The 26,321-nt window shown below is 52.8% G+C and overlaps 8 protein-coding genes across 8 annotated transcripts; 4 read left to right on the top strand and 4 right to left on the bottom strand.

Annotated features, from left to right (window-relative positions):
• Positions 1 to 387: 387 nt before the first annotated feature.
• On the top strand, positions 388 to 2,805 carry VTJ04DRAFT_7041 (uncharacterized protein; the record flags this gene model as incomplete). The annotated part of the gene is made up of 3 exons (XM_069365325.1): positions 388 to 1,087; positions 1,153 to 1,239; positions 1,295 to 2,805. 3 exons carry the CDS (start codon positions 388 to 390, stop codon positions 2,803 to 2,805), a joined length of 2,298 nt encoding a protein of 765 aa, XP_069216370.1.
• Positions 2,806 to 2,853: 48 nt separating this feature from the next.
• Positions 2,854 to 3,123, top strand: VTJ04DRAFT_7040 (uncharacterized protein; the record flags this gene model as incomplete). Its single annotated transcript, XM_069365324.1, has 1 exon — positions 2,854 to 3,123. The coding sequence occupies one exon, from the start codon at positions 2,854 to 2,856 to the stop codon at positions 3,121 to 3,123; it is 270 nt and encodes an 89-aa protein (XP_069216369.1).
• A 463-nt stretch (positions 3,124 to 3,586) lies between these two features.
• Positions 3,587 to 5,669, bottom strand: VTJ04DRAFT_7039 (uncharacterized protein; the record flags this gene model as incomplete). The annotated part of the gene is made up of 3 exons (XM_069365322.1): positions 3,587 to 4,012; positions 4,087 to 5,189; positions 5,543 to 5,669. 3 exons carry the CDS (start codon positions 5,667 to 5,669, stop codon positions 3,587 to 3,589), a joined length of 1,656 nt encoding a protein of 551 aa, XP_069216368.1.
• Positions 5,670 to 10,114: 4,445 nt separating this feature from the next.
• On the top strand, positions 10,115 to 13,444 carry VTJ04DRAFT_7038 (uncharacterized protein; the record flags this gene model as incomplete). The annotated part of the gene is made up of 1 exon (XM_069365321.1): positions 10,115 to 13,444. One exon carries the CDS (start codon positions 10,115 to 10,117, stop codon positions 13,442 to 13,444), a length of 3,330 nt encoding a protein of 1,109 aa, XP_069216367.1.
• Positions 13,445 to 13,946: 502 nt separating this feature from the next.
• Positions 13,947 to 15,327, bottom strand: VTJ04DRAFT_7037 (uncharacterized protein; the record flags this gene model as incomplete). The annotated part of the gene is made up of 2 exons (XM_069365320.1): positions 13,947 to 15,156; positions 15,239 to 15,327. The coding sequence occupies 2 exons, from the start codon at positions 15,325 to 15,327 to the stop codon at positions 13,947 to 13,949; spliced, it is 1,299 nt and encodes a 432-aa protein (XP_069216366.1).
• Positions 15,328 to 16,055: 728 nt separating this feature from the next.
• VTJ04DRAFT_7036 (uncharacterized protein) lies at positions 16,056 to 18,359 on the bottom strand (the record flags this gene model as incomplete). The annotated part of the gene is made up of 3 exons (XM_069365319.1): positions 16,056 to 17,740; positions 17,799 to 18,006; positions 18,063 to 18,359. 3 exons carry the CDS (start codon positions 18,357 to 18,359, stop codon positions 16,056 to 16,058), a joined length of 2,190 nt encoding a protein of 729 aa, XP_069216365.1.
• Positions 18,360 to 19,787: 1,428 nt separating this feature from the next.
• On the bottom strand, positions 19,788 to 21,278 carry VTJ04DRAFT_7035 (uncharacterized protein; the record flags this gene model as incomplete). The annotated part of the gene is made up of 3 exons (XM_069365318.1): positions 19,788 to 19,942; positions 20,003 to 20,990; positions 21,246 to 21,278. The coding sequence occupies 3 exons, from the start codon at positions 21,276 to 21,278 to the stop codon at positions 19,788 to 19,790; spliced, it is 1,176 nt and encodes a 391-aa protein (XP_069216364.1).
• Positions 21,279 to 23,197: 1,919 nt separating this feature from the next.
• Positions 23,198 to 26,044, top strand: VTJ04DRAFT_7034 (uncharacterized protein; the record flags this gene model as incomplete). The annotated part of the gene is made up of 6 exons (XM_069365317.1): positions 23,198 to 23,311; positions 23,392 to 23,417; positions 23,480 to 23,568; positions 23,622 to 23,699; positions 25,034 to 25,161; positions 25,208 to 26,044. 6 exons carry the CDS (start codon positions 23,198 to 23,200, stop codon positions 26,042 to 26,044), a joined length of 1,272 nt encoding a protein of 423 aa, XP_069216363.1.
• Positions 26,045 to 26,321: the final 277 nt, after the last annotated feature.

Below are 26,321 nucleotides of genomic sequence, written 5' to 3'. Positions count from 1 at the left end.
CTGGTGGCACGTTCATGGGCTCCTCCGAGCCTTGAAAGAGTCTCCCGAACCTGAGAGCTCTGCCCTTCCTCCTTTATACATCCCCTACCTTCTCATCATCTCTTTCTCCCAACAATGCGCTGCCTCTTTAACTATATCACCTCCGAGTATTCTGCCACCGATATCCTCTAGCCTGACTTGCAAAGGATCGCGGGGCCAACCAAGGCTGGCCCCCTTTCTTTCACCTGGTTGAGAAGCCAGTGGCTCCCACCCGCAGAGGCGTTCCCTGCCCGCAGTTGTTTCGTCAGTTTCGCCATAAGACCGGGGCGCCCTCTCCCAACCAGATTCATCAATTCTCCGCAGCTCGCCCCTTGTCGCTGAGTTGGCAGGTCTCCCGACCGAAAAGCCATGGACCGTCGTCTTGCTGTCGTGTCTGGCAACGGGGACCTGCGCTGGTCGGATAGCCACAGAATGGAAGTTGATCGCAGCATGCATTTGCCCGGACCGTCGCCGCCGTGGCTGGGCTCACTCTCGTCCTACTCCACCTCGACATCACTGTCGACCTCTACATCTGGACTTAGCAAGACAGACCAACTGTCACCTGTCAGCAATGGCCTCGAACCCTCACCTGTCGCAAACACCGCTTCGGCCTCCCATCTCGCATCTCCTTCAGATTCTTCTTCTTCTGTCACTGAGACTCTCCCGGTCACGTCTCTTGACCACGCGGAGACCTGGCAACTCAGTTATTACCGTGACCGCATTCATTCCCAAAGTCGCGGGCCAGAGAGCCATGGAACGCAGAGAGATTCGGTTTATATGGGACCTATTCCCGGCGAGCCCTCAACTGTCCCAAAGCTGGAACCAGTCGAGGATGACGATTTCCGCATGGATGACGTCGAAGAGGCTTCATCGACGCCCTACCAGGCCAATACGGGTTTGCCGCGCGCTCCCGGGGACGAGACCAAGCCCAAGCGGCCAAGAGGACGACCGCGGAAGCATCCCCTCGTGCCAAACGTTTCCACGAACAAAGTCACCAAGGGCAGATCCAAAACCGGGTGCTTGACGTGCCGGAAGCGCAAGAAGAAGTGCGATGAGGCGAAACCGCGTTGTAAGCCGAATTTGTCCTCCCACGTCTCCAGCGGGACTCCCCCCCTCCTGACCATTATGTGCCAGGCATGAACTGCGAGAAAAACGCAGTGGTTTGCGAAGGATACCCAGAGAAGCAGATCTGGAAGAGCGGCAAGGAGAGGGCCGAGGAAGGTGGGTCGAATCGAACCGCGTGTTGCGCCAGGGCGCGTCTAATACCAGGCGGCAGAACGCCGAAAATCTATCGCCTTGCCGTCCATTACAATGCATCCTCTATTCAGCGGCTTAGAAACTGTCGAAGACCGAGTCTTCTGGAAGCATTACAACGAACGCCTCAGCACCATCTTGACTGCCGAAGAAGAACAAGCAAATGCCTTCAGGGAGTTCATCATCCCCCTCGCTGTCCAACACGATGGCCTCATGCACTCCATCTTAAGCCTGGCGAGCAAGCACATCGACTTCAATACTCCTTACGGAAAAAATATCCTCAGGAATAATCCGGGCACAACGCTCCAGGCTTTACGTGAGCGCGGTGTCTACCACTCTCAAGAAGCACTCAAGCGGTCCCTCAGAGATTTGGAGGCAATCGACCGGGCGGACAAAACCGTGGTCGCAGCGCAGCACGGCCAGATGCTCTGCTTCTTTCTCGAGTCCCTTGTCGACAACGAGTCGGCTCGAGGATACCAAGTGCACCTGTCTGCGTACCGCAAACTTGCATCCGATTCGCCGCCTCCCGACTCAGACTACTCATCGTTCATCGCCGAGTTCTTCCACTACTACGCCATTGCCGACGAGCTTATATACTCGGTGTGTGACCCTGGTGTGTGCGTGGCCGGCAAACGACCAGCCCCCTTCCCTCCTGACTACAAGCCTCGGTTGCTAGGTGTTACCGACGGTCTCCTGTGCTACCTCTCCGACATCACGGCCATGCGGAACAGGATCCGGAAAAAGATGATGAACGGAGTGGACCTGCCCGTCGACTATGGAGAGATCTATCCCGCGGTCGACATTGACGCCGCCATACGAGGGTGGACCTGTCGGTGGCCAGCAGGCGATAGTCGGGCACAGGTCACTCTGTTATACAAGCAGATGATGTGGATATACTTGCATCGGACTGTCTATATCCCATCCATGTCCTCGCCATCGTCTCATACCTCATCCACGACATCTTTGTCATCTGCCTCCACCCTCCTTGCTTCTCGCCTCGCACCATCTTCAGTGAACACGCCTCCCCAATCTGCGTCGACAAGTTGCGCCTCCTCACCGACGATCTCGGCATCGACAAATGGCGAACACGTTCCAAACACCATCCCGCTTCTCTCTGAGGATTCGTCGCGAAACAACGAAGCTGGCGATGAAGACAGCACTCTTGATGGCGGCAGTAGTCGAGCCGCATCTCCTGCACCAGTGCGACGGCCGCCCAACCTCGATCCTACCGTCATCCAGGCCGTAGAGGAATCCCTTGCATTACTCGAATCATTCAAGCCTAACGACCCGTGTCAGCGTTTGCTACTTTTGCCCTGCTTCCTGGTTGGCACGGCATGCTTCAGTCCGCCGCAGCAACGGCGGATGCGCGCGGCGATTCGAACCGTCCGAGCCTACACCGGGCTTCGCAATGCCGATCGCGTCCTTGACGTCCTTGAGGAGGTCTGGCGTCTCATGCGAGAAGGTGACTGGGTCGCAGTTTGGGATTGGCCTGCTGTCGCACAGAGGCTGGGGCTCGACTTCGTCCCAGCCTGAGAGCCCAAATCCTCTGTTCGCAGAAGCCGGAAGCAACTGTCCTATGTCATGGCTCAAAGCACGGCTCCGGTCTCTCCCATGGTTCTATTGGAGTCGGTTTATGTTTCAGTTCGTCCGTTCTCTCCGGACTCCTCCCTTTCACCACCTTCGTTTGGCGTTTCCTTGTATATTTTCATCCTGTCTTTTCCGGAACCAAGGATTGTATTATCTTCAAACTCGGGGTACTTTTGGGAGCTTCATGTCTTTGTTTTTATCACGCACAAGCTCCAGTTCGGTCATTTATATTGGCGTTCGGTAAAGCATTGGGTTATTGGGTGACTGGACGGGCATGGACAAGGAAGGATCGTACAGGTTTTGGGTATCAAAGGTCTGGGACACATGATAACTGGCTGGTTTGGCAAGAAAAGGGAAGGATACATGATGGAAAACAGGACATGACTACAGAATTAGGCACAACGGGATCAAAATACACGGGTTTGACTCAGATACTGGAGTCCGGAAGACATGGACAATAAACGCTTTCCTTGGGAAGTTGTGCGTGTAAGGAAAAGTACAGTCCCGTTACTCGGATGTTACTCTCAGGCCGAAGAAGATCTGGTCCAGACACAAGAAGTACCGAGATAGGTACCAACGAGATAACATAACCGCGAGACAGCGCATGAGGACCTCGCTTGTGATTATACAGCTGTTGCACATATGTACAGTCTCCATTAACACTGATATCTTTCCCATTGATCCCAAGCACGCTGTTTTTCAACCTCATACCTCCATCCTCCATACCTCAATCGTCTCCGCCTTCTTCCTCCTTCTCCTTCAAGGTTACGTCCACCCCACCGGCAACTTTGCGAATTTCGTACTTGCCACCAAGAACAAGATCCTTCGCAACCAACTCGCGCGTACGTCCAAGGCTCTCGATGGCGGAGATGCGATCGATGGTGCCTTGGAGGTGTTCGCGGAAGCCTGGTTGAGCCACAATCTCGCGGAAGGCATGGTGCATAGGTACGGAGCTTGCGCGGACTTGGGCATCGCTGGTGATGCTGAACAGGTTGAGGCGGTCAAACGCGCGCACGAAGTCGACGCGCGTCATGATTTCCTGGGCTTTGTAGAGAGGATAGGATGGCAAGATATGGCCCTCAACAGGGTCATACGTGGTCTCCATCTCCTTCTCCTTGTCCACTAGCGCAGTAGCCAAGACGACAGCAGCAGCCTGGATTGAGCGAAGGAATTAGCATAAGAAATACTCCTCAGGAACTGAATAGCGAGGGGATTGTCTTCGCTTACAGCCCACTTCTGTTGATCCATCACGTCGTCATCCATCTCCTCTCCCAAAATCCAACATTGGTTCAAAAACCAAGTCTTTTCCATTTCCTTGATCTTCTCGCATGCTTCAAGCATGTTCTCACTCTTGGCAACACGATTTAAGAAGTTCAGTCGGCCGCCGACGCGTTCATAGACCTGCTCGAGAATCTCAGACGATGGAACTTCGTGGAAGTAGCGCTGACGGTAGTTCCGGAGGGCGGCAGTCGCCTGAGCCTTGGGTAGGTCCGTGATAGTGAGCACTTCCATACGCGTCGCCAGCTGTTTCAGCCGCTCGTAGACCCAGTAGTCATCACTGTTGAAGACCATGGTCACCAAATTCGCGGCCGCCCACTGCTCGGCGCGCTGCTGAAGGAGCTCGATCAGGTCCTTGCCGTCATCATCGTCGCGAATAAGGTGCATTTGGTTGATGATGACGACGAGGGGTCGACCAACTTTGCGACGCCTCCGGAGCGCCACCTTTTCCAACTTGTTGAGAGCACGCTCAATGTCCAACAAGGCTGTCGTATCCCTTGGTCCACGTTCGCTGAAGTAGCCGCCGATGTAGTCTTCGTGGAATTCGTAGTCAAGTGCCTTGCCCAATCGAATTCGAAAGATCTCCAGATCCGCATGCGCCTCAAACATGGCGACGCCATCCCCGTCAATCTTGCGCATCGCCTCCAACAGCATGCTGCTCTTGCCAGTCCCCTTCTCACCAATGAACAGGTGATAATGGCCACCAACGCGACCTGCGACGATGTCGTCTACAAGAGCCTGCTCGGGCCTCTCTACCCAATGCGTCGCTGCGGCGGTCTTGGGAGGAGGCAGGTCCTTCCCAATCGCGGCAAGTTCGAGGACAGGATCACCAGGCTCAAAGGCGTTTTCCATCTTGTGGAGCACCATGTACTTGTAGCCCTTGTGGTAGCCATACGCAGCCAGCGCAAAGCCAGTGCCGAGTACAAGAATGGAAGCAAAAGAAGTTGCCGCTGCTTCGAACATCTTATAAAGGAGTGAGGGCTCAGGTGGAGGTGGCGGCGGCACTTGGTGAAACTCCGCTTCCCATGCTCGTGATGTAGAACGATACGCTCCTATGTGACACTGTTAGTCTACCTAAAGACTGACATTAAATGACAAGAGCCCAACAGAAAGCAACAAAGGCATTTCATTCAACTAATGTCCGGAAGTCGTGAACTGCTGGGTTGCACAATGCCCACCGCCGGTTTTGACACGGAAACGAGGCTTAGCGTCTTTTTACCCACGACAGGCTTAAAGTGACACATACACACGACGGCTCTCATCTGAGTATGTGAGGAAGCATAGGCAATCAAGAGCTAACTTAGTCCCCCAAATGAAAAGACCCAGAGTGCATTTAGAGTGAGGGAAGACGCCCATAGCCCTGAGATAAGTGGGAGGAAAGGAACTGAAAAATGATTGAACGTACCAGATGAATGCAGTTGCCTTTGGCATGCTCTCCAGCTCGCAGACACCGATCGAGGGTGTCTCTTCAAGAAGGTATGATGGGCCCTTGGGGCCATCGTCAAGCGAAATCCCGCTCTTGTGAACAACATTGGGCATGCAAAAAAGGGGCAGAAGCACCACGTAAAGGAGAATTACTTAGGTGAGAAACAATGAACGAGTTCTTCTGAAACAATAAAGACGAGTATTAAACGAAGGAACGTAGCTGAAGACAAGCAGAAGATAAAATGAGTGAATAGAATGAGCTAAGGGAGTGGATGTGGCTTTGGTGCCACGATGTTGGCCTTGGGGTCGAGGTCTGCGCGACACAGAGCGGTTTTGGTTCCCAAGCCAATCCCTTGGGTGGTCTAGAATTTAGCGAGGTCCATGGCTGCCAAGGGAGGAGGCACGGGGCCGGCCTTGGCATGGACCGAACTCGCCGGGGTCGCAGCCGCAGGGCAGTCAGCTGGTCACAGCTGTCAACAGCTGTCGCTGTCGTCCTGAAAAAGAGCCCCTGAGCCCCTGAGTTTCCAAACAAACATGCTTGGATTGGAAGTGTCAGAAGACATGAGATTGGTAGAAGGGTGCTAGAGTGTGTGCGGTTGGAATTCGACTACAAATGCCTACATTTTGTCTCTACTCTCTGAGACAGTAGGGCAAAAGTCTTCAACACAGGCCAGTGACCTCTCTCCAACTCCAAGGACTGTGATGGCCAAGACAACACAAGATGATTGCACGAGCCTATCGGTGGGAAGAAAAGAAAACTCCACATCATGGTAGAGGAAGTCAGGTAGCTTGGACAACCTCTGAAGGTGTGGAATTTACGCTCTCACTCTGCACCTACCATCAATATGTACATCAGTAGCAGCCGGATTGGCGCGGTGACGTTGTTCCTTTATCACGTTGAACTTTTATGTCGCATTGACTGACAACTTCCTCCATGCCATACCAAAGCAAATATTTATGGGGAGCGTCGACGCTCTGTTGTGCCAGAGCCAATATCCCGACGTGTGATGGCGACCAAGATCATGTACAATATGTTGCCCACGTTACCGTCTTGTCTGAAGTAATCCTGCACAAACACATACCTGATGTCTTAAAGGGGTGTGCGGAACCTGGGGAACAATGAAAAGCCCTCCAGAAAATTTCACAATGAACCGACTCTGCATCCCACATCACAATGCCATTCATTCATTGTCCCGACCCAGCACCTTGTCAACTTTTGACAACAGAACTTGCTCTTGACACATACCTCACTATCACACTGCCAATACTGTCGATTTGGACATGTACAAAATCCACTACCCAGTCAATTCCATTAACTGAGCCTGCGGGAGTAGCTGGTAAGGGCCCATGACTTGTGGCTACAATCTCGACACTAACTGTCCCTCCTTTGAACAGGTATTCGTCGTTCAACGACTTTTGCTTTCTGAGATGGATTTGCATACGACCGATACCACTAACCTCCCAAAGCAAACCGAGGAAGAGCCAAATAATCTTCATACAAAACTTACGATCGCCGAGATCGAAGTTGAGTTGTGGCAGATCGCTCACTACTATGACGTTAGCGACCAAGTCTCTCGAGAGACCCGGAGGTGGAACAGCTCCCTCATCGAGTTTCAAGCAGAGCGAGAAAGACTACAACCCGGAAAGCACTCATTACTCGTTGAACCTAGTCGACTACGAGCTGCTCTCACCACAAATACTCGACCAGACTCGGAAATTCTGGATGAGGAACCAAGCGGGCGAGGTGATTTTGTGGAAAAGAAGCACATGGATGGCCAAAGGAAAACCGGACTTTTATCTTTAATTGATGTGCTTGTGGATGATGCCTGGGCTGGTGAGATTGATGGCACACAAATGCCAGGCATGACGCCAGTCTCATTGCTTTATCCGCCGCCTCTCCATCTTCGAAACTGCACCTCTGTCACGCCTGCCCGTCTTTCCCTCCAGGCACCGTTCAAGTCATTGCCTCCACTCCCCTCAACGCTCCAAGGACAAGGAAGGTGTTACGAAAATCCGACAACAGAGAACGGTTCCAGGCAGGGTATGGATGTGGTGTTGAGTCGCTCCAGGTTCACAAGCCCATGCTACGGAAAGGAAGGAACAAAACCATGGCACTCAAATCTCCTAGGAGATCGGCAACAGCGACTCCAGAGTGAGATCCCAGACCAAGGATCGTCAACTTCAAAGGTTACCTTGCAATATTCGCAGTCTGCTCCATTTTCTCCGCCACGACGCACCTATCGGAGCACTGGAAAGCATGAAACGTTGGTCGGATTGCTATCGCTGACTTCAACACCTGGATGTCTGGTCGACGGAGGTGGGAAGATAAAGCCAACGATGTCGCCATTCAGTGGGCAAGTGTTGATGGGAGAGGCGTGGCGAGTTGGGCATGGAGATGGCTACAGAGAAGCAAGCACATACAGGAGAGTTGGGTTCCATCACTCACTCAAGTCCAGAGGAGCTTGGCGCCGGTTCCAATGCGGATTTTCATGCTGGGAATATTCAACACTTACGCACCATCGCCCACACCCCATCAGCAGCCGAGTTTCACAAACCGCCCCTGTCACTGACGGCGTTCCGGGAGAGACTCCGAAAAGTTACCAATCCATCTCAACATGCAGCGAGGTCTGGTGTATCCGAATTATCCTATTCTGGGTTATCAAACCAGCACCTTGAAGGGAGACCACGACCCCAAGTTACCGTCAACAAACCACAACATCCTACTAGACCTCCGCAAAGCGCGTCGGGCCCAACAATATGCCGATCCCGACTATCTTCCCCCGAACTGAGAAGACTCCTTTGCGACAAGCCGCTCCCGCAAAGCCCGGGGAAAGGTCCAAATGCCAGCAATGGCTCAGCCCGCCCAAGAAATGCCAGAACCCCGTACACTGGAACACATCCTACTACCACGAGTGATGCCCCGGAGTCGCCGATCATGGAGTCGTTTGAGTCAGAGCCTGGCACAGTTCATTTGAAGAATCAGGTGTTGACAGAGCAGATCATTGCGCAAGGGCCTCATAAGCTGCCTCGTACTCGAGCACTACCAGTCCTAGATGGCAACAAACAACCAGTGGGAATGACAAAAGATGACTCAAAAGAAATACAGGAACCGGAAGCTAGGCCATCCATCTTTCTCTCTGCCACGACCACACGAACAGCGAGTGGGATATACTTGACCTCGATTCCCCGAGTGCACAAGCAGCGCCACGACACAAATCCTCTCTTGCAGCCGACGGCTGAGATGATGAAGGCGAGATTGGGGACCCAAAATGACCCTCTTCGGGCAGAACTTCGCAGTTTCGTATTGAGCACACCGAGTTTCTTGCAACACCCTCCAATCATACCTCAGTCCACGTTGAATGCTTCCGCCACGGTTAGCTCGGCTGCTGGTTTGAAGAGATCAAAGTCACTGTTCACAAGGAAACCCCTCCAATCCAGACCAACCACTCCGACAGCGGACGGAGATTCTCCTCCGATCTCACGATGGAGTCCAGACAACCCTCCAGAGTCCAAGTTCAGAAAGATAAAGAGGGTCCTCAGCATTTCGACATTGCGGAGACAAGGCTCGAAAGTGTTGAAGCACCGGCCTGAGAGCGAGGCTGAGGATACTGGAAATGGTCGTTGGAACTTTGCGGGAACAAGCAGCGGAACTGTCAGCAAGTAACCGGAGGTGGTCGTTTGCACATATTGCGCAACATCCCCGATGATTTCCCCTTTGGTTTGCAGATCCAAGCCGTCCGCAGTAATCTATACATCCTCGGGGATAATGAAGACAGCAAGGCATTGGGCATCCCTTGGTGTTGGTCGAAAATAACATTTCATCAAGCTCTGTTGTCCTGTTGCCGTCTTATAAAGAACACATTGTAGGGAATAAGTCACCTCAGGATGTAGGTAGGTAGATATATGGATCCTCATCCACTTTTAACCTGCCTAACTACGCTTAATTTTTTGGGGGGGGGGGTGGCCGCAATTGAATACGATTAGTATCTCCTAAGTATCTCAGTCCAAAGAAGTCCAGAGTCGCTGTGCGGCCAACGTTCTCCCATCTCGGTTGCAGTTGCATGTATCTGTCGGTTGAACATGCAGGCACGTGCAATCACCTTCAGCCGTCATACCCAGAAAGGAATGGATCGATCCATCGGCCCCACACCCCCGCTAACTTTACCGGGTAAGTGGACTGGGTGCCCATCCGCCAATCTCTCCAAAAAATGCGACGACGCGAAAACATCGACCGTCAATTCGAGCAACCGCGCGCGGAGCTCCACGACTCGAGGGCCGGCCTTACTTTATCGATTTCTCGAAGAACATAAACACACCTGCCATTGCTTACATTCAACCACCGTCCCTTGCATCTGATTGTCAGACTGCTAATGTCAAGACACGGGCGTCAATGAAATTTCTAGCTCCTTGACACCGTGCCCCAAGATGCATCATGGGCAACGAACATAGCAGACCAGAATTTCCCGACGGAAGGTCGCGGTCCCTCTCACCCCTCCCACGCGACGACCAACTTTCCCCGGACGACGACGATATACCACCCGTGCCATCGACAATGCCTCCGGCCATTGCCGCAGAAATTCATGGTTCAGCATCCCCAGGCTCCCCGGCCTCACTGGCCTGGCGCCGGCGTCACCGGCGAGGTCGAGGTATTCCACCAGGGTCCGTAGCCGATCAGAGTCGCTCCCCATCCCCGATCATTCACCCTCAGCACGCCAGTCAACCGCTTCCGTTTTCTGCCCAACCCCCATCGCCCTCTCAAGATGGTTGGCCTGCAACGCAACCCAAGCCGACCAAGAAAAAGAAGGACCGATCGTCAAAAAAGCGGAGGAAATCGGACAGAGATGAGCTGGAGGCGAACAGTACCGTGGTTGAGAACACCCGGAAACGGTCTCGCCGATCAGCCGCACCCCCGCCGAACATCGTTGAAGGCCCAACCGTTCCGCTCCATGAATCACATGAGGCCTGGCGCGAAGAGGGTTTGGAAAAAGCGGAACCAGAAGAAGATGGGGAGTTTGAAGAGTCGACATTGGGCAAGGAAGAAGGAAGGGAGCTCATGCTGGATGATATTCCCGAAGGTTCTGCCAGCAACGACCACGGTCGTGCCCAAGAATCTGGCGATGATGTTGCTCCCAGTACAACACCACAAAGAAAGCGCGATCGACGAAGCAGCGACTCCAAGTCGCGGAAAAAACGCCCATTATCCCGGTCTTCAATGGCTTCCGACGGGGGTTTTGGCGATTCAGCTCCCGCAAACGACGATGATGCAGTTGACGACAGCAACTCGAGCGCAGGACAGGAGAAGGCAGAAGCCGAGGAAGATTTGCCTATGTCGCGTCCCCCGTTCCCGGGTGCGCATACATTCAAGGGAGTCGTTTCGGGATTGAATGATTCTATGTCGCCGTTCCCTGGCGCAGACGCTTTTGCCACCGCGGCTTCCGTCAGCCACGAGCCTGAACCAACTGTGGTTTCGCCACAGGCATCCCCAGACTTGGGCTCGCCTGAACTCGACCACCAACCTGTCAAGGCGCCCTCGGAGCCAGAGGGCGTGAACGACTTGGACCACCCGCTGGCTTATGATGTCGACGATTACTCATTGCCTCGTCGCGATTCCACCCCCAGCGATGCCTCGGAACCCATCCTGTCTAACGCCCACGACCTCTCCGATCCAGACGATAGACCGACTTCGCGGAGAAGCCAGTCACAGGCTACTGATGAGGATACTGGCGGCGAAGAAGAGCCCGGCAACGTGAAACAAGAGGCCCTCGATGCTGAAGACGAATCGTCCGAGGCAGAAGAGGAGCCCAATGGCACGGACCGCGGATCCTCTGTTACGAAAGAAAAACATGTCGATGCCGAGAATGAAATCCAGGAGAATGAAGTCCAGGAGAATGAAGTCCCTGATGAGCAGCAGCAACAGCCTCCCGCTCTCTTAAGTCACCATCCCACGCCAATCCGTGCCTCAAGATCCAATTACAGTGCCAGGAGAAAGGCAAAGGCCCCTGTTTTTGAACGGCAGGAGCGACGAGAAGAAGAAGAAGAGAACGCCCATGCTTTCGAAGAACTCCCGGCTGATGAAATCGTATCACCCCCTCGCCCCAGGCGACAAACTCGAAGCAGCCAGTCAGCTGCGGCATCCAGCACCCAACAAACGGCTCCTCAGGCGAAGGCGAAGGCGAAAGGTCGGAAGTCGAGACGACCCAACTCTGAGAACGACAACGAGGATGGCCAAGCCTCACAACGTTCTCAATACCGGTCCGGTCCTCTTTCTTCAGCAGAGCAGAACCAGATCATCAGTGCTGTCGAGCAATTCCGGGAGAACGAGGGGTTGACCCAAGAAGCGCTCAACCAGATGATCCATGAGAACCCCCAGGCGAGCAAGCACCCGCTCGTTGGCCAATTCTGGGAGACCATCCAAGATGCCTGTCCATCGAGACCCCGCAAAAAGCTGATTAGCTGGTGCCGATTGCGTTTTCACAACTTTGCGGCACGTGGAACGTGGACCCCTGAGCAAGACGAGGAGTTGGCAGACTTGGTGGAACGGCATGGCAAGAAATGGAGCCTCATCGCTGGCATGATCAATCGGCACCAGAAAGACGTGCGCGACCGGTGGCGGAATTATCTAGTCTGCCGCGGGACAGCCAAAACTGATGTCTGGTCCGAGAGTGAGGAGGAGCGCTTCCGTGACTTGGTTGAGCAGTCAATCGAGAAGATACGCAAGAACATGAAGCGTGGGAGCAATCAATCTCCCGAAAAGCTCATCAATTGGCTTGACATCAGCGAAGCCATGGGCTACACAAGGTCTCGTCTTCAATGCATGGAGAAATGGAAGAGGATTCGCGCTGCCGAGCCGCTGCCCGACCAAATCCCCACCGTTCTCCCTCCTGGCTCTTCTTGGAGATTGGACAAAGCTCGTCTCGACATCCAGAGGATCACCAGCGACGACAAGTACAATCTGATGCGTGCGGTTCGCGAGCAGAATGTCAGATCCGATTCCAAAATCGAATGGAAGTCGATTGTTGATGACCTTTTTGGGGGAAAGTACGAGCGCCGGGCCCTTCTAGTCACTTGGGGCCGGCTGCGCAAGGCCGTGCCAGGGTGGGAACGGATGACGACCGTCGACTGTGCACAGTACCTTTGCGACATGTACGAGAGAGAAGGCGGATTTGGGGATGCCGAGCGAGCCGGAGACAGAGATGGCGACAACGATGGCGAGCCTTCCGCTTCTCCCAAACGACGACACAAGAAGTCCTCAAAGTCTCACCGGGAGAAAAGGAAGAAGCAGGACAAAGCAAACGCAGCACCGTCAAATGACAGCTCCGAGGAGCAGGAGGATGAGCATGGAGTCCCGGAAGAGGTGGCTGTCGAAAACTTGGAAAATCCCGTTGCCTCAAACGAGCACCCTAAGTCGACATCAGAGCAACGCCACCGATCAAAGAGGGCGTCAAGTCCGGAGCTAGGGACAGCTTCGTCTCAGGCATCACTAAGCGAGGAAGCCGATGACGTGCGGTCCATAGGACTCCAGAACAGAGCCCGGAAGACCGAGGTGCTAAGAAACCAGGATGAGACTGCACAGCCAGATAGCGACGAAAGGATGGAAGATTCTCGGCCCTCTTCCCGAGGTTCTGAGAAGCCAGCATCATCGAAGAAGCGTCCCCGAGGGTCTTCTTCTGGGGAAGAAGTTGGGACCCCAAAGCGCAAAAAGTCCAAATCCTCTAAGGATTCGGCATCGCAAAATGGCGTCAACGGGCTGAAGGCAAGTCGCGTCAATTCTGAGAGGGAGGGGTTGAACGGCACAAGGTCCATGAGTGTGATAAGCAGTGATATGGATGATATGGAGGATATACCCGCGAAGCTGCCCGGCCAGAAGCGGTCATCGCAGTAGCATAGGACACGGATGGTTATAGAAGCCTTGAGATGAAGGGATTCCACGGACATTCCAGGCCAGGAGTTGAGGGCGTTGTACGCCAAGTCGCGGACGAAGGATTCCGACTCAACTCGGAGCGCAAGTTTCTTGTATACACTTCTTGTTTTCTACATGATTTCCTTGGCCACCCGGTCAACGTGTGACATTCTTAGGAGCAATGACGCATCCAACCCCTAGCCAGCCCTAATATGATTGTTCTCACAAATGCAAAGACCAGTACTTTCATGAGATAGCTCACAAAGATCCCAGGAAAAGTAAATTAGACCGTACTCCGATCCCCACACCCAGGCCATACCCGCCGATATACAACCCATTAAAAAGGAGTCCAGCCCGCGACAACACTCGAAGTCTTCTCAGAAAGCGAACAGTAACGACTGACTAGCGCAGATATGAGTGCCACCGAAGCCTCCCTTGCACAGTAGGCAAAAGCAGGAGAGGAACGAGTCCTATTCACCCCAGTCTACCTTTCCGCTCGGCTTCCGACCAGCGATCTACCCACAACACGGCTATCGCCCTCCTCTCGCCGTTCGCGAAGCAGGTGCTCCGCCATGCTGCGCGCCGATGATGGCGACGACGACGTTGATGAGGATAGCGATGGGTACTGTTGGGATCGTGGCGCATGGCTGGGGTGGTGGTGTTGACGAGGGTGGCGCCGTGCTGTCGGACGTTGAGTGTGATGCAGCGGTCTTTCGCTTGCGACAGGCTCGGAGGCCGTGGGCGAGGTCCGTACTGGGACGGGACCGCATGTCGTCGTGTCGACAAAAACATCATCGTCGCCGCCATCGTTGTTGACCGGCGTCACTGCGCGCCCTTCACTCGCTGGCCGGTCTCCTGGAGCAGAGTGGTCAACAGCAACGCCATCCAACATCCGTGCCTCAAGCATCTCGCGAGCTGCCGACTGGCTCATGGCTGGGCCGCCAGCGTGCGGATTGGGGCTCGAGAGAGAAACTGCCTCCTCGCTGTACCAGGAGCTGCTGCGCTCGGGCGGCGAGGTGAACACAGAAGCTGGTCCGCCGGCTCCACCCTGGGAAACAGGGGGGCGACGTTGGTAGATCGGGCCAGAAAGTGTGCTGCCCGCGCCTTCACCAAACCCAACCAAGCTCGCATTGCCGTCATCCGAGATGCGATCATCATATCCCCCAACACTTTGAGATGCAAGGTTGTCCAAATCTTCGTCCATGACATCGGGGCCCGTATAACCGCTGGCGCTAATCGAGTCCATTTCGGTGAACATGTCATCGTCTCGGTCGTCGGTTGTGGTATAGTGATCGCCGACCTCAGTGGACGGTGCTGTCTGTCCCCCGACGCTCTCCGTTGCGCTCGCTGATCCGACTGTGCTCGTCTTGGTTATTGCCACTGGCTGGCCGGCAGCATCAAAGTAAGCTGGCGTGAGGGCAATGCCAGTAGGGATCGCTGGGAACCCGGACGAAGTTGGCGTCGTCTGTTGAGAACCAGCATTGTGGCGCTGCTGTCCTGTGATCGAAGTATGCAGAGTCGAGACGTTCGACAAGCCAGTCAATCGGCTGATGCGGTCGGCACGTTCGGCTTCGAGGCTATTGGGTGATGGGTTGTGCAGGTGGTTTCGGTGATAGATGGTGCCGCGATGACCGTCTTTGATGGCAGTTGTTGAGAGGGCGGAAAGAGATGTGGTTGTACTGGTCGGCGTTCCTCTATTAAGACCGGTTAGCAATGCTGCCGAGTTGCCCTCGTCATTGGCATGCGATGACTTCCGGGTTGCTTGTGTAGACTCACGGCACATCTGATGGGGTGTCGGGGTTGGATGGCGGTGGGGGGAGGTCCAAGAGCGTCAGGTGCGCTCCCTGCGGCCGCTGTTGCGACATCTTCGTAGGCGTGGCTCGTGTATCCCAAATAAGCGGGACCCTACAGATGTTGACAGGAGGGATCAAGATTCGACAAACGGGCAATGTTGTTGCGAAAGCCGAGGAGCAGCTGGGTGCTGGTGGAAGCTCTGCGAAAACCTAAGGGTTAGATCTTGAAAGACGTCCGAGAGTGCTTGTCAGTGGGCAAGCAAGCTGGAAAAGACAAAAGCCCGATGTGTTCATGATTTGGACGGTTCTCAGAAAACTGATTCAGAACACCACTCCAGGTGGAATGACACACCGAAGCGCTTGATGTCCTCCTTTGATGGCGTATCAAGTACTCGTATGTCTCTAACAGGAACTTGTCTCACAATCACTTTGTTTCGTGCATGATGTTCATGTGACGCGATAGGGAGGAACAGGGGCGGGAAAACGGTGGGGTTGATGACGTCGAGGGTGGGTCGGTTAGAAAGAGTCCCAAACGGAAGCACATGCCTCCTTTTTGTTGTACCATCTACGAGTACTCCGAACAACCCCTACTCGGAATAACCTAATGGCAGTAAGTCCAACAGTGAAAACGATTACGTGACCAATTAAGGTACCTTAGAATTGCTGAAGCAGACGCTTAACGCTACAATCTGTTGTATCCACCATGCCTCTCTGTGTTCATCATCTCTAGCAGCTGGAAGCCGACCCAGGCAGAACTTCCCGACAGCAATTGCTCATCCCGAACGGGCATTGTCACATATTCAAGGACAAACACACGGAGAGCCTCGAGATGCGCCAGCTTCGGTCACTTTAGGGTCCTGTCCCTGTCCATCATCAACGCCAAGTGACATTCTCTTGATGTTCTCCTTCAGTCCAGCTCCTGGTCCGTTCAGGGCCACGCTGCAGTTGACTTCCTGCCTGCTCGACGGAACGTCGATTGCTGGGTTCCGATCAAAGAAGTTAACAGGCCTCATCATAACGCGGAGCGTCTCCACGGGCATGACAGGGAAGTCCTCGACCCGGGGAATGTGGTTGATGCCAAACTGCACCCAAATAACTGGGTCACCCCCAGCCAAACTGTCTTTGCGGTTCGCCCAGCTGCGCACGCCGGTTCCGCCACGACTCTGGTTTGTGTAGAGGCCGCCGGCGTATAGCTCGCCATCGGCATAACGGGTCACGTAAATGCTGTGATCGGCAAATTCAGCTCGCCTGCTGTGGAAGCTGTCGGCGTCTGCGAGGATCGGCTGCATCGGTGGTACCATGAGTTTGTACCCAACGGCTGCCCCATTGACTGAGTTGCGCACTGAAGGGTTGACTATCTTGAAGGTTCGGTTCGCGCCGACATTCAAGTCGTATCCCCCTGACGTCTTGATCTCGGTCCGGCGTGTTGTATAGCCCACCCCGTGGGGGTTGAGGAGAGGATCACGAGGAAGCGCCACAGCCTCGTCGTACACAACTGCATTTCCAGGTCCAGCTACCATCGGGTCGACGCGGAGGCTGAAGAAGTGTTGGTGATAGCCGCCCAGAACCCCAGGATGCACCACTGTCCCGAACGGATGAGGTGTCTTGGTTAGCTCAAGGTCAACGGGCTGAGTGGACAGAATCCCGGTAGCCCGCGCCTCGTACGTGATGTCGCCCGCTGTGTTGAAGATCCATGCCAAAATATACTCGTAGTTGCTGACCGTGAGAATGGTTTGCAACACCAATTCCCGGTTACGCACTACGACTGCTCGGTTCGTTCGGTAGTTGGTGTGTTTCCAAAGGATGCCAGCATCCTGTTCATGAACGCAAATGACATTAGGCATGTCCACAGGCTTCCCATTCGTATCAGCCAGAACGCCGCTGATGTAGTAGATGCTGCCGAGACAGTCGCATCCGAGCTGCAGGTTATTGGCCATGACCCCAGCGCCCACGTCTCCGAGATCGAAGGCCGCTTTCCGATGGAATGGGTGCCGCGGGTCCCCGTAAGGGATGCACATGTCTGACAAGCTCAAACGGTAGAAAAGAGGCTTGTTGTCGTAATGGACGTCATACAACACCATTCCCTCACGCTGGTTAAAGCCAACCTTAAGCTCCCACTTTTGCCACCGGATGAGGCGTCCCAATTCCGAGAAATTCTCAACGGTGAAAGAGGCTCCTTCGGGTTGGACGACACGCAGGGGTTTGATGTCGACACGCATGTCCTTCTGTGCCTCCGGTATATACTCGTTGGGTGGAACCGGTTTCCAGGGGGTGAGAGGCTTGACCTTCTCATCAAGCCCGGTTGGCAAGATATCGATGCGGATCAACTCCAGAGTTACTGGGTCAATCACGGGAAGGACAGGGAGCGGGAAGGAATAGTGACAACTGTCAGGCTCTGTCGGATTTTGGGGGTCTCTCATGTAAAGAAAGCAGTGCATGAGGCGTTTATGATCGAAGAACTTCCCCTCGTTCACCCCATCGGAGCCTGATTCCACATCGTCAGCAAAGTGGCTCGCACCATCGGTCGCACACAGGCACCATACCATAAATCCAGGGGTCAGACACCACCACGGTCCCGGCGGGAAGCTCAAGCTTGGCTATCTCGGCTTGGACATCAGGGTGGTTCAATACCGCTTTCTCCACAGCAAAAAGCTCCTCGCTGTCAGAGTTCGGGTGCATAAATGGCCCGAGCTTAGCATTTCTCTCGACCTTCCTGGTTGTTAGATTGACAACTGCCTCATGGACGTTGTGCTAGTTGTCTCAGTCAGTCAGCGGGCCCCAGAAGGGTGGACAAGTGTTATGCTCACCGTCCCTCGGATGGAGTACACCACGAACGCCTTTCGGTCTATATGTCCTGGAGGTTGTCCAGACCGCTCGGCCATCAGATAGGGGAGTAATTGTGACTTTGGAGGCTCGAGCAAGGTGAGCACCTTGAAGCGGCATTCGCTCTCTTCGGGCCAGCAGGCCCGGATCAAGGAGGCGGTATCAAGGATTTCTTGGGCAGTGAGAGGTCCCAATGGATGAGCCCGTGCCCGAACTGCCTCACCCTGCTTGGCCATGGCGATGTCATCCGTCGATGTCACTTCAATGCCGACGTTGGCCATCGTTGCTAATTTAGATGTGAACCAGCAAGCGTCCCCGGTTTATCGCCCAAGCCTAATTTCTCAAGGCAGGCAAAAAGGAAGAGAGTCGTGTGAAATATCGTGGAAGCTGACTCAAGTCCTCCGCTTGCTGTCCACCAAGTACATGTCGGTGTAACTGTCAGATGCACAAAGATCTTTTTGGATTCCACAAGCCTCCGATGGGGGCAATTGGTCCTATGACTTGACAACACCGAACTTTCTGGCTTGGCTTGCTGCAGTTGGGCTACTATCATGGTGATTCTTGTTGCCCAACCAGACAGCCATCCATGTAATGTGGAACGACGTTTTGCTCAGAGCTCGGGCAGTCAAACAGGCCCCGCAATCCCCGCACCTCAGTTCACATGCAGTCCGGGGTGGAGATATAATTAGAGCCAATGGAATCCCCGGCAACATCCTCAGAATTGCGAGTGGGTTCAAGAAGATGGCTGAAGATTGGTCCAAGAGTTGATCATGAAGAGTACGCGGCGGACGAGGAGTGGCTACGTCGGTTGGAATGCAGACGAGCAATGAACCACAATCTAGCCCGAGTTCGAGCCATCTATGATATCGTCTGGGACCTGTGCTTATGGGTCTTGTCGGAGATACACTCTAGGTTAGGTTGAGAGATCGAGATATCAGTTTATTAATACAAATGTCCATACCTCCCCGGGACGCTGGTCCGATCTTGATAAAATCCGAAAACAACATTGGCCTTCCTGTACTTTTAACATCGCCCAGATCAATACTAAGAGGAAGATGTCGCTGTAATAATAATAATATAATAATCCTGCCTCGCCTCCTGAGATGTCACTCTCATGACTTGACGCTACTTACAGGGACTGCTAAGTAACCTGTATCTTACGTAAAAATCAAAAAATGGAATTATAGGGAAATACCGAGGTACTATGTTTACTTGGATGCGACCTGAGTGGCTTTTCAACAAAGGATTGTGTGACAGAGTGTTATTAAAGCAGGGGGCTCACATGCGCAAAATGAACATAATTATAACAATGGCTGAGCAGCAACCTAGATCGAGGAGGCCACTAACCTGTTTTCATGAGGGAAGGGCTCAGAGGACAGCCCCTTGCGCGAGGAGTCTTTGTTGGAAAAGCGGTCGAAAGTGGCAGATATGGAAACATGGATTGGCTTTCACGGCGTGGTATGCTGCTGGCTAGACGGAGAAACAGTCGGTCAAGATAGACTCGGCATGTCAAGGATGAATAATAATACCTCCATTGATGAGCTTGACTATCAACCCTGGATCATTGTAAGAGAAGCATGATGTCCGTGACCGTCTGCAGGTTCCACTCCTGGTTTGGTAGACTCGCGCAACTCCAACCAAATGCAATGCCAATAATTAATGTCAGAATCGAACTCAACGCAAGGGAATATTATGACAGGAAGTGCCGCTTAACGTGTGGCCATCCCTGCGGCAGCGCGGCTGTGACGCCTTAACAAGTCCGGCATATCACCGCTGAGGAGCGTCTCCAAACAGTCCTCGATAATGCTGCCGTCGCCAATCTTCTGCGAACGAGTCCTCCGAAGCCAGTACTCGAATGGACCACCTAAAATGCGTGTTAGCGTGAACTTGTACAAGTCAAGAAAACAGTCAGGAGGTTTCATACGATTATGCCGAAGCGCCGCACCAAGCTCCATGCATCGCTCAGCAGGTGTGTGTTCACCGTGCATTTCGGTGAAATGCGTGATCATCTTGGAAATATCTTTGAGAGGCCACTTGCAAGGCATGGCCGGAGACCGACCAGCCCCGGCAAGAAGGTACTTGGGGGCTGAGCAGAGGCGACACTTCCAGAAGCCGAGTCGCTGCAGTGATGTGTTGACTCCTTCTTCTTGGTCGTGGGCTGCATCGTGTTCAAAAGGAGATTCCATCCTGGCCCGTTTCGAACTTCCTTGCTCCTCCTCCAATCCAGGACGCTTCCCTGGGGCAAGAGCCGAACCTCCACTTTCGCGCTTGTTGGAAAGAAGAGAGGTTCCATTCTCTCCAGCACCAGCCCGAGATTGTCTGCCACTGCTGCCGGCCACAGCGCCGCTGTTTTGATAGGAGCCGAGGGAAAGTGTTCCGTGTCGTTGGCGGGACCCTTGTTTTCGGGACTGGGCCCTGATCAGTTCGATGCGGTGTTGGCAGTGCCGTATTTGGTGATTCAAGTCAAGAGTACGCAGCTGCAGTGTACGTGTTTCCTGAGGAGTCAAATCCGCTTCCTCGAGCTGCGCCTTGCAGTAATCCAAGTCATACCGGTAGGCAAGAATGTCCTCGTTGAGTTGACGAACAGTGATCTCGTCCAGGTCAGAGAACTCGTAGTCGTAGTTATCTCGACCAGCAGACTTCACCGAGGGCATTCCCGGCAGTACTCCGTTACTGTCAGCATCACCGCCGTTTCCGGAGTCCTTGTTGCCCTTTGCATCACTGCACTCCCTGTTGCCGCGGATAGGGATACCCGGCCCGACCGGAGACTCATCTGCATGTTGCTCCATGGTTTCTGGGCTACTGCGAGCAGATTCCGTCTCACTTCCGTCGCCGTTGACTGTCGAAGTCGGCGGGCCAGAAGCAACCGTGATGCTGTTTTGAGGTGCCGAGTCCGGCTCTGAGCCCTGATGCTATCATAAATCAGTCCAGCTCAATCAGAAGAGTGTGTGTTTGATTATGGTCGGCGGATTTTCTTCTCATTCTTTCCCATTTTCCGTCCATATTCATGGATAAATGCCAGGCAGCTTGAACATCGCACAAAATCCCCAGACCCTCGAAAGAGGAGAATAAACAACACAACAAAGACAAAGCAAGAGGAGATGCAAAAGCAGAGTGGAGATCTGAGCAGAACAGATTGAAATGCAAACGCAAAGAGTCAAACGTACCATCGGTTCTCTGTGAGAGGACCGTTTCGACATCGGAGGCATGGAGAGAGTTGTGGAGATGATGAATCAACGAGAGAAGTCTGAGGCGACGTGCGGCCTGTCGTTGATTGAAGAAAAGAAGGAACAAGGAAAAGAAATCGAAACAGATTTGGATGGGTAAAAGGACTTGAGGTTTGATATACTGGGCAGGTGGGATGGTTGAGAAAGAAAAATGGCAGACGGGCAGTTCGCGAAAGGGTGACGAGGACAAAGAAAGAAGAGGAAAAATGGAGAATCTGCTTTGTGCTCCAGGCTTCACTTCTTTTTTCTCTCCCATTTTCCTTTTTTTCTTTCTCTTTTTCCGGGGTGCCCTTGGAGGCGTATCGATTGGCTGTGTTCGGTCCCACCTTGGAAGTCCTGCCAAAGTGATTGGCTCAAACCACCATAGGAGCGAACGATCGCTGGAATGCCCATGCCTCTGCTTTGGGATGTGGGTGGAGCATTTGATTGGCGGGCCAACTTCCTCGAAGATGACACCACCTCTTTTTGTCTGTCAAACATCCCGACAAAGAAAAGAAAGAGCGGAAGGAAGGAGAAAAGGGAAGCAACCAAGAATGTAAAACACACATACACACACACGCACATACACATGCATACAGAGGAAGAAAGAGAGTATGAGGGAGCATTGGTGTGTGCGTGTGCATGTGCATGTGTGTGTTTGAGTTTGCATGTGTGTGAGGAAGAAACAGGGAGCATGAAGGAAAAACAAAGAATCGCAGGAATCTTCGTTCATATGAAGAGACACAACAGTCAGTAGAACCACAAGAGAATCAGAACGACTTGAGTAGGCGAGCTGAAGCCCAGTAATCTTGGAGCCAGGTTGCAGAGCAGGACACCTGAGGATGCATGTATCAGCCAACTACCATACCTAGACAAAAAAGCAATTTTCATTCAATGTGTCAGTGAAGTCAAAAACCCTGGCGGGCGGGTCTCATAAGGAGATAGTGACAGCCTGCTTACCGTTGAACCTGAAGCGCGTGTAGCTGTCCAAGACGTAAAATACAATCACGGCGATATTTCAATAATCTGTGCCGGATAAATGAGAGCCAAGGGAACCACTACATGGGCACTGTTGTATGCCATATACAAGCTCGTTATCATGCTGTTTAACCGATCGGCTACTTCCCTTTGATCGAAAGTTACAGGTGTCATCATCATCGTTCCCTGTCCGGTCTCAACCTCATGCCCATCATAGCCTCAGCCACGAGAAGCATTTCGGTAATCGACCAACTTGAAGCAGCTCCAAGCTCTGGACAGCTGGATTGACAAAGTCACGCAGTACGGAGTAAACTAGCGAGATGCAAGGCCTTGAAATGAGGTCTGTAATTTCGTTGCTTGTCTTGCTCTGGTCAACAAAGTCAACCCAATGCCTTGAGCAGGTCAAAAACTGGGCGACATGCTCATCTTCCGACTTCCAGGCGATATCCAACTTGCACATAGAGCCAGGACGCACACTTTGTCCGCTTCCAACCGACTGGTCCCCCTGGTTACAAGAACCATTCTGTCTCGACCCTGAAGACCAAGAACCCGGACCGCCAGATTGTGTCTTTACGTCTGCCGAATTCCGAGGAAACCAGGGGCTCAGCATCATCACAACGTCAGATCTTGCTGCCAGTATGGTGGAATACTTGGATGATTCGCGCGTCTCCTCTCAGCTGAGACAACATATTATTGATGGCGGACAAGATGGGAAGAACAGAACGGTCGCCTACGTCATCAAGGATATGCCAGGACGCGGCAAGGGAGCAGTTGCCAAGCACAAAATTCTCAAGCATCAAACAGTCATGGTTGGATTTCCTGTTCTCATTGTTCGACTGGACTTTCTCAATGACGGCCGATACAATGAGCGACAACAAAGACTCATGATGAGGAAAGCATTGCGTCGACTCGATCCTCGTCAGCAAGAGTCCATCATGGCGTTAGCACGAAGCACGGGGGGAGATCCCATTCTCGACATCCTTCGAACAAATGGTTTTGGGATTGAGATAGGAGGAGCACAGCATCTGGCCCTGTTCGTCGACGGCTCGGTAAGAATACTCCCTGGTTTACTCTAGATGTGACTGAATCTTGCGTCACATCTCAGGCTAACGGTTTGTCCTTGGGACAGAGAGTCAACCACAACTGTCGACCAAAGTATGTTTCCAACACTTAATAAAATGACTTTCAAGAACAGCAGCTAACCAACCATGCACCAGTGTGTATTGGCGATATGTCCCAAGCAGCATGGCAACAGAGGTTATCGCTCTTCGGGATATTCAACCGGGGGAGGAAATTGCACATAGCTGTAAGTTATGGCTACACAGAATGCTTGGATATACGAAAGCTCACAAACGACAGACGCGCCCCTTGGATACACGTACGAAGAGAGAAGAGAAGTGCTCAGCGCTTGGGGCTTTGGCTGCAGATGCTCCCTCTGTACGGCATCTCGTGAGGAAAGAGACATGTCTGATGCTCGAAGAGAAAGAATTCTGGAAATCTATCGCAGCTTGCGACAGCCTTTGGAGCTAGGACATGAAAGGGTGGGCCAACTCATCAAGGAGGCCACTCGCTTGATTGAGCTTGAGGAGCTTCATCCACAACTTGTCCAGTATTACCCACAGTTCGCAAAGGCATACATCATGCTTGGGGATTTGGAACGGGCACGGTACTTTGTTAAGGAGGCAGACATCTTGTGGAAGTTCTATGGAGGCGAAGAACATGAAAATATCGAGGGAATGAGGGATTTGTGGATGCAGCTAAAGGAAGCAGAGGAGGAGCAACAAAACGAGGGGTAATATAAAATAAGAGGGAAAAGTCCGTAAGTCCCGTCACAAAGACTTAGGCGATTAAGGCTAGTAGCAGCAGAAGTAATGGTTTACTTCCCTTCCTTGTCTAGAGGATTTCTATAAAAGAGTCATTTGAGTAAAGTACTCGAGGACAGACGGACAGAAAGAGGGGTATTAGATATATAAGGACCGTAGAAAGAGCGTAGAGGGCATACTACAAGATCGATTACGGGAGATATGCCCCGCGTTGGCAGGAAGGGGCAGGGAGCTCTGTTGGAAATATATTGCTCCGGTTGAAGTTATGGTCAGATAGAGGTTGATACGAGTAAACAGCGCAGGGCACCTATGGTACGTGTTGTCAACCTTATAGTAACGACGAAAACAAGAGAGCGATAACAATAACAAGCGTTGATTACTGCGTTTCCGAAATGCCGTCTGAGATTTCGTAGCGGTTGGGTGGGTTTTTCTCCTGCCACTTGCGGCTGTACTGAGTAATATGCTTTGTATCCAGTTGTTCTAGAGGAGGGATACAGGTTTTTTTACCCGGCCTACGGGCACGGTTTTTTCCTGTATACTAGCAGAAGAAGGACCGGCGAGCCCTGACCAAGGGCACAGCGGTGTAGGAGAATATATATATATATTGTATCCAGTTTTTACGTCATCGTTAAATACACTACTATCTTCCTATGCTTTATTGGACGTGGCTTTCGGGGCCGAACTCGGGCCTATTTGAATCCCCAACTGTCACAGAATTGAGGCGTCAGGGTCAAGCTGTGAGGCCTGAGGCATTAAGCTCTATTCCATACTCCTGAGGACTACGTGGAGAGGCGCTGATGCTGGTATCCCGGAGGCAATGACGCTAGACAGATCAGGGGGACTGGGAGGTCAGAGCTCGGTCCTGAGCACTCAGACGTGTATATATGAGCGACATTTAAGCTTTTGTTTTTAAGTCTTTGTTCTTAGACAGTAAGCTCTCTTAATAAGCCAAGGACCCCGGTTCCGAAACACCCCCACTTTCGAAACACTTCGTAACCCACGCCGACTTCTTCTACTTCCTTCTTTCCAACAACTCCAACAACCTCAAAAAGCACCTTTTCGAGCCCGGTTTTTTTGTAAGTTGAACTTCCCAGAATGGCCTATACTGAGGCTGATTTGCAGGCTGCAGTTGAGAAATATAAGCTTCAGAAACACGGCCTGAACAGAATCGCCCTCGAATTCGGGGTCCGGCGAGGCACCCTCTCGAAACACGTCAACAATGTGCACACCTCGCGCACGGAAGCCTTCCAACACCTTCAGTCCCTTAGCCCGGCCCAGGAAAAACGTCTAGTGGAATGGGCCCTGACTCAACACGCTCTCGGCTACCCTCCAAGCCACGGCCAACTTCGCTACTTTGCGGAACGGATCCTCGCCCTCTCGAACCCCGACCACCCTAAGGTCGGGAAGCGTTGGGTACGACGATTAATTGCTCGGAACCCTGCCCTTCGAACCCAGAGACCTCGGCAAATCGATTCGGCTCGCGTAAATGGGGCTACGAGTGAAGTTATTCGGCCCTGGTTCAACTACCTCCGTATCCTAGCTATCCAGGCCATTCTTCCGGAGAATAGGTGGAATATGGATGAATATGGCTTAATGGAAGGCCTCGGAACTAATGGCCTGGTGGTTGGGAGTTCGGAAGTTCGCACGACCCAGAGAAAAAAGCCCAGTTCACGGACCTGGACCTCGTTCGTAGAATGCGTCTCAGCTACCGGGTCGTTTCTCCCACCCACCGTCATTTTCGAGGGCGAATACATACAACAACAATGGTTTCCTATAGAGAAAAGCGAGTATAAGGACTGGAAATTCACCGCAACCGAGAAAGGCTGGACAAATACGTCGGTTGCGTACGAATGGCTTCGACATGTCTTCATCCCCCGGACCCGACCCTGTGATCCTTCTCAGAAGCGTTTGCTTATTCTCGACGGCCACGACAGCCACACCGACGATGAATTTATATAGCTTTGCTTCCAGAATAATATCCACTGCCTATACTTACCGCCGCACACCTCCCACGTGCTGCAACCCCTCGACCTAGCCGTATTCGGCCCTCTGAAGGCGGCGTACCGAAAGAAGGTCTCCCACTACAGCTCCATTACAGATTCTAGCGTTCTGGATAAACGAGTCCTACTTTCCTGCCTTGCAGCCGCTCGGAAAGAGGCTATTACGGCTCAGAATATTCGATCCGGGTGGCGTGCCTCAGGGTTGTGGCCGGTGTATACCTCCAAACCGCTAATAA

Source organism: Mycothermus thermophilus (assembly GCF_041956435.1).
Source record: "Mycothermus thermophilus strain CBS 625.91 unplaced genomic scaffold VTJ04scaffold_5, whole genome shotgun sequence".
NCBI lineage: Eukaryota > Fungi > Ascomycota > Sordariomycetes > Sordariales > Chaetomiaceae > Mycothermus > Mycothermus thermophilus.
Note: the sequence above shows the minus strand (reverse complement) of the source record. Positions and strands in the feature narration are given on the sequence as shown.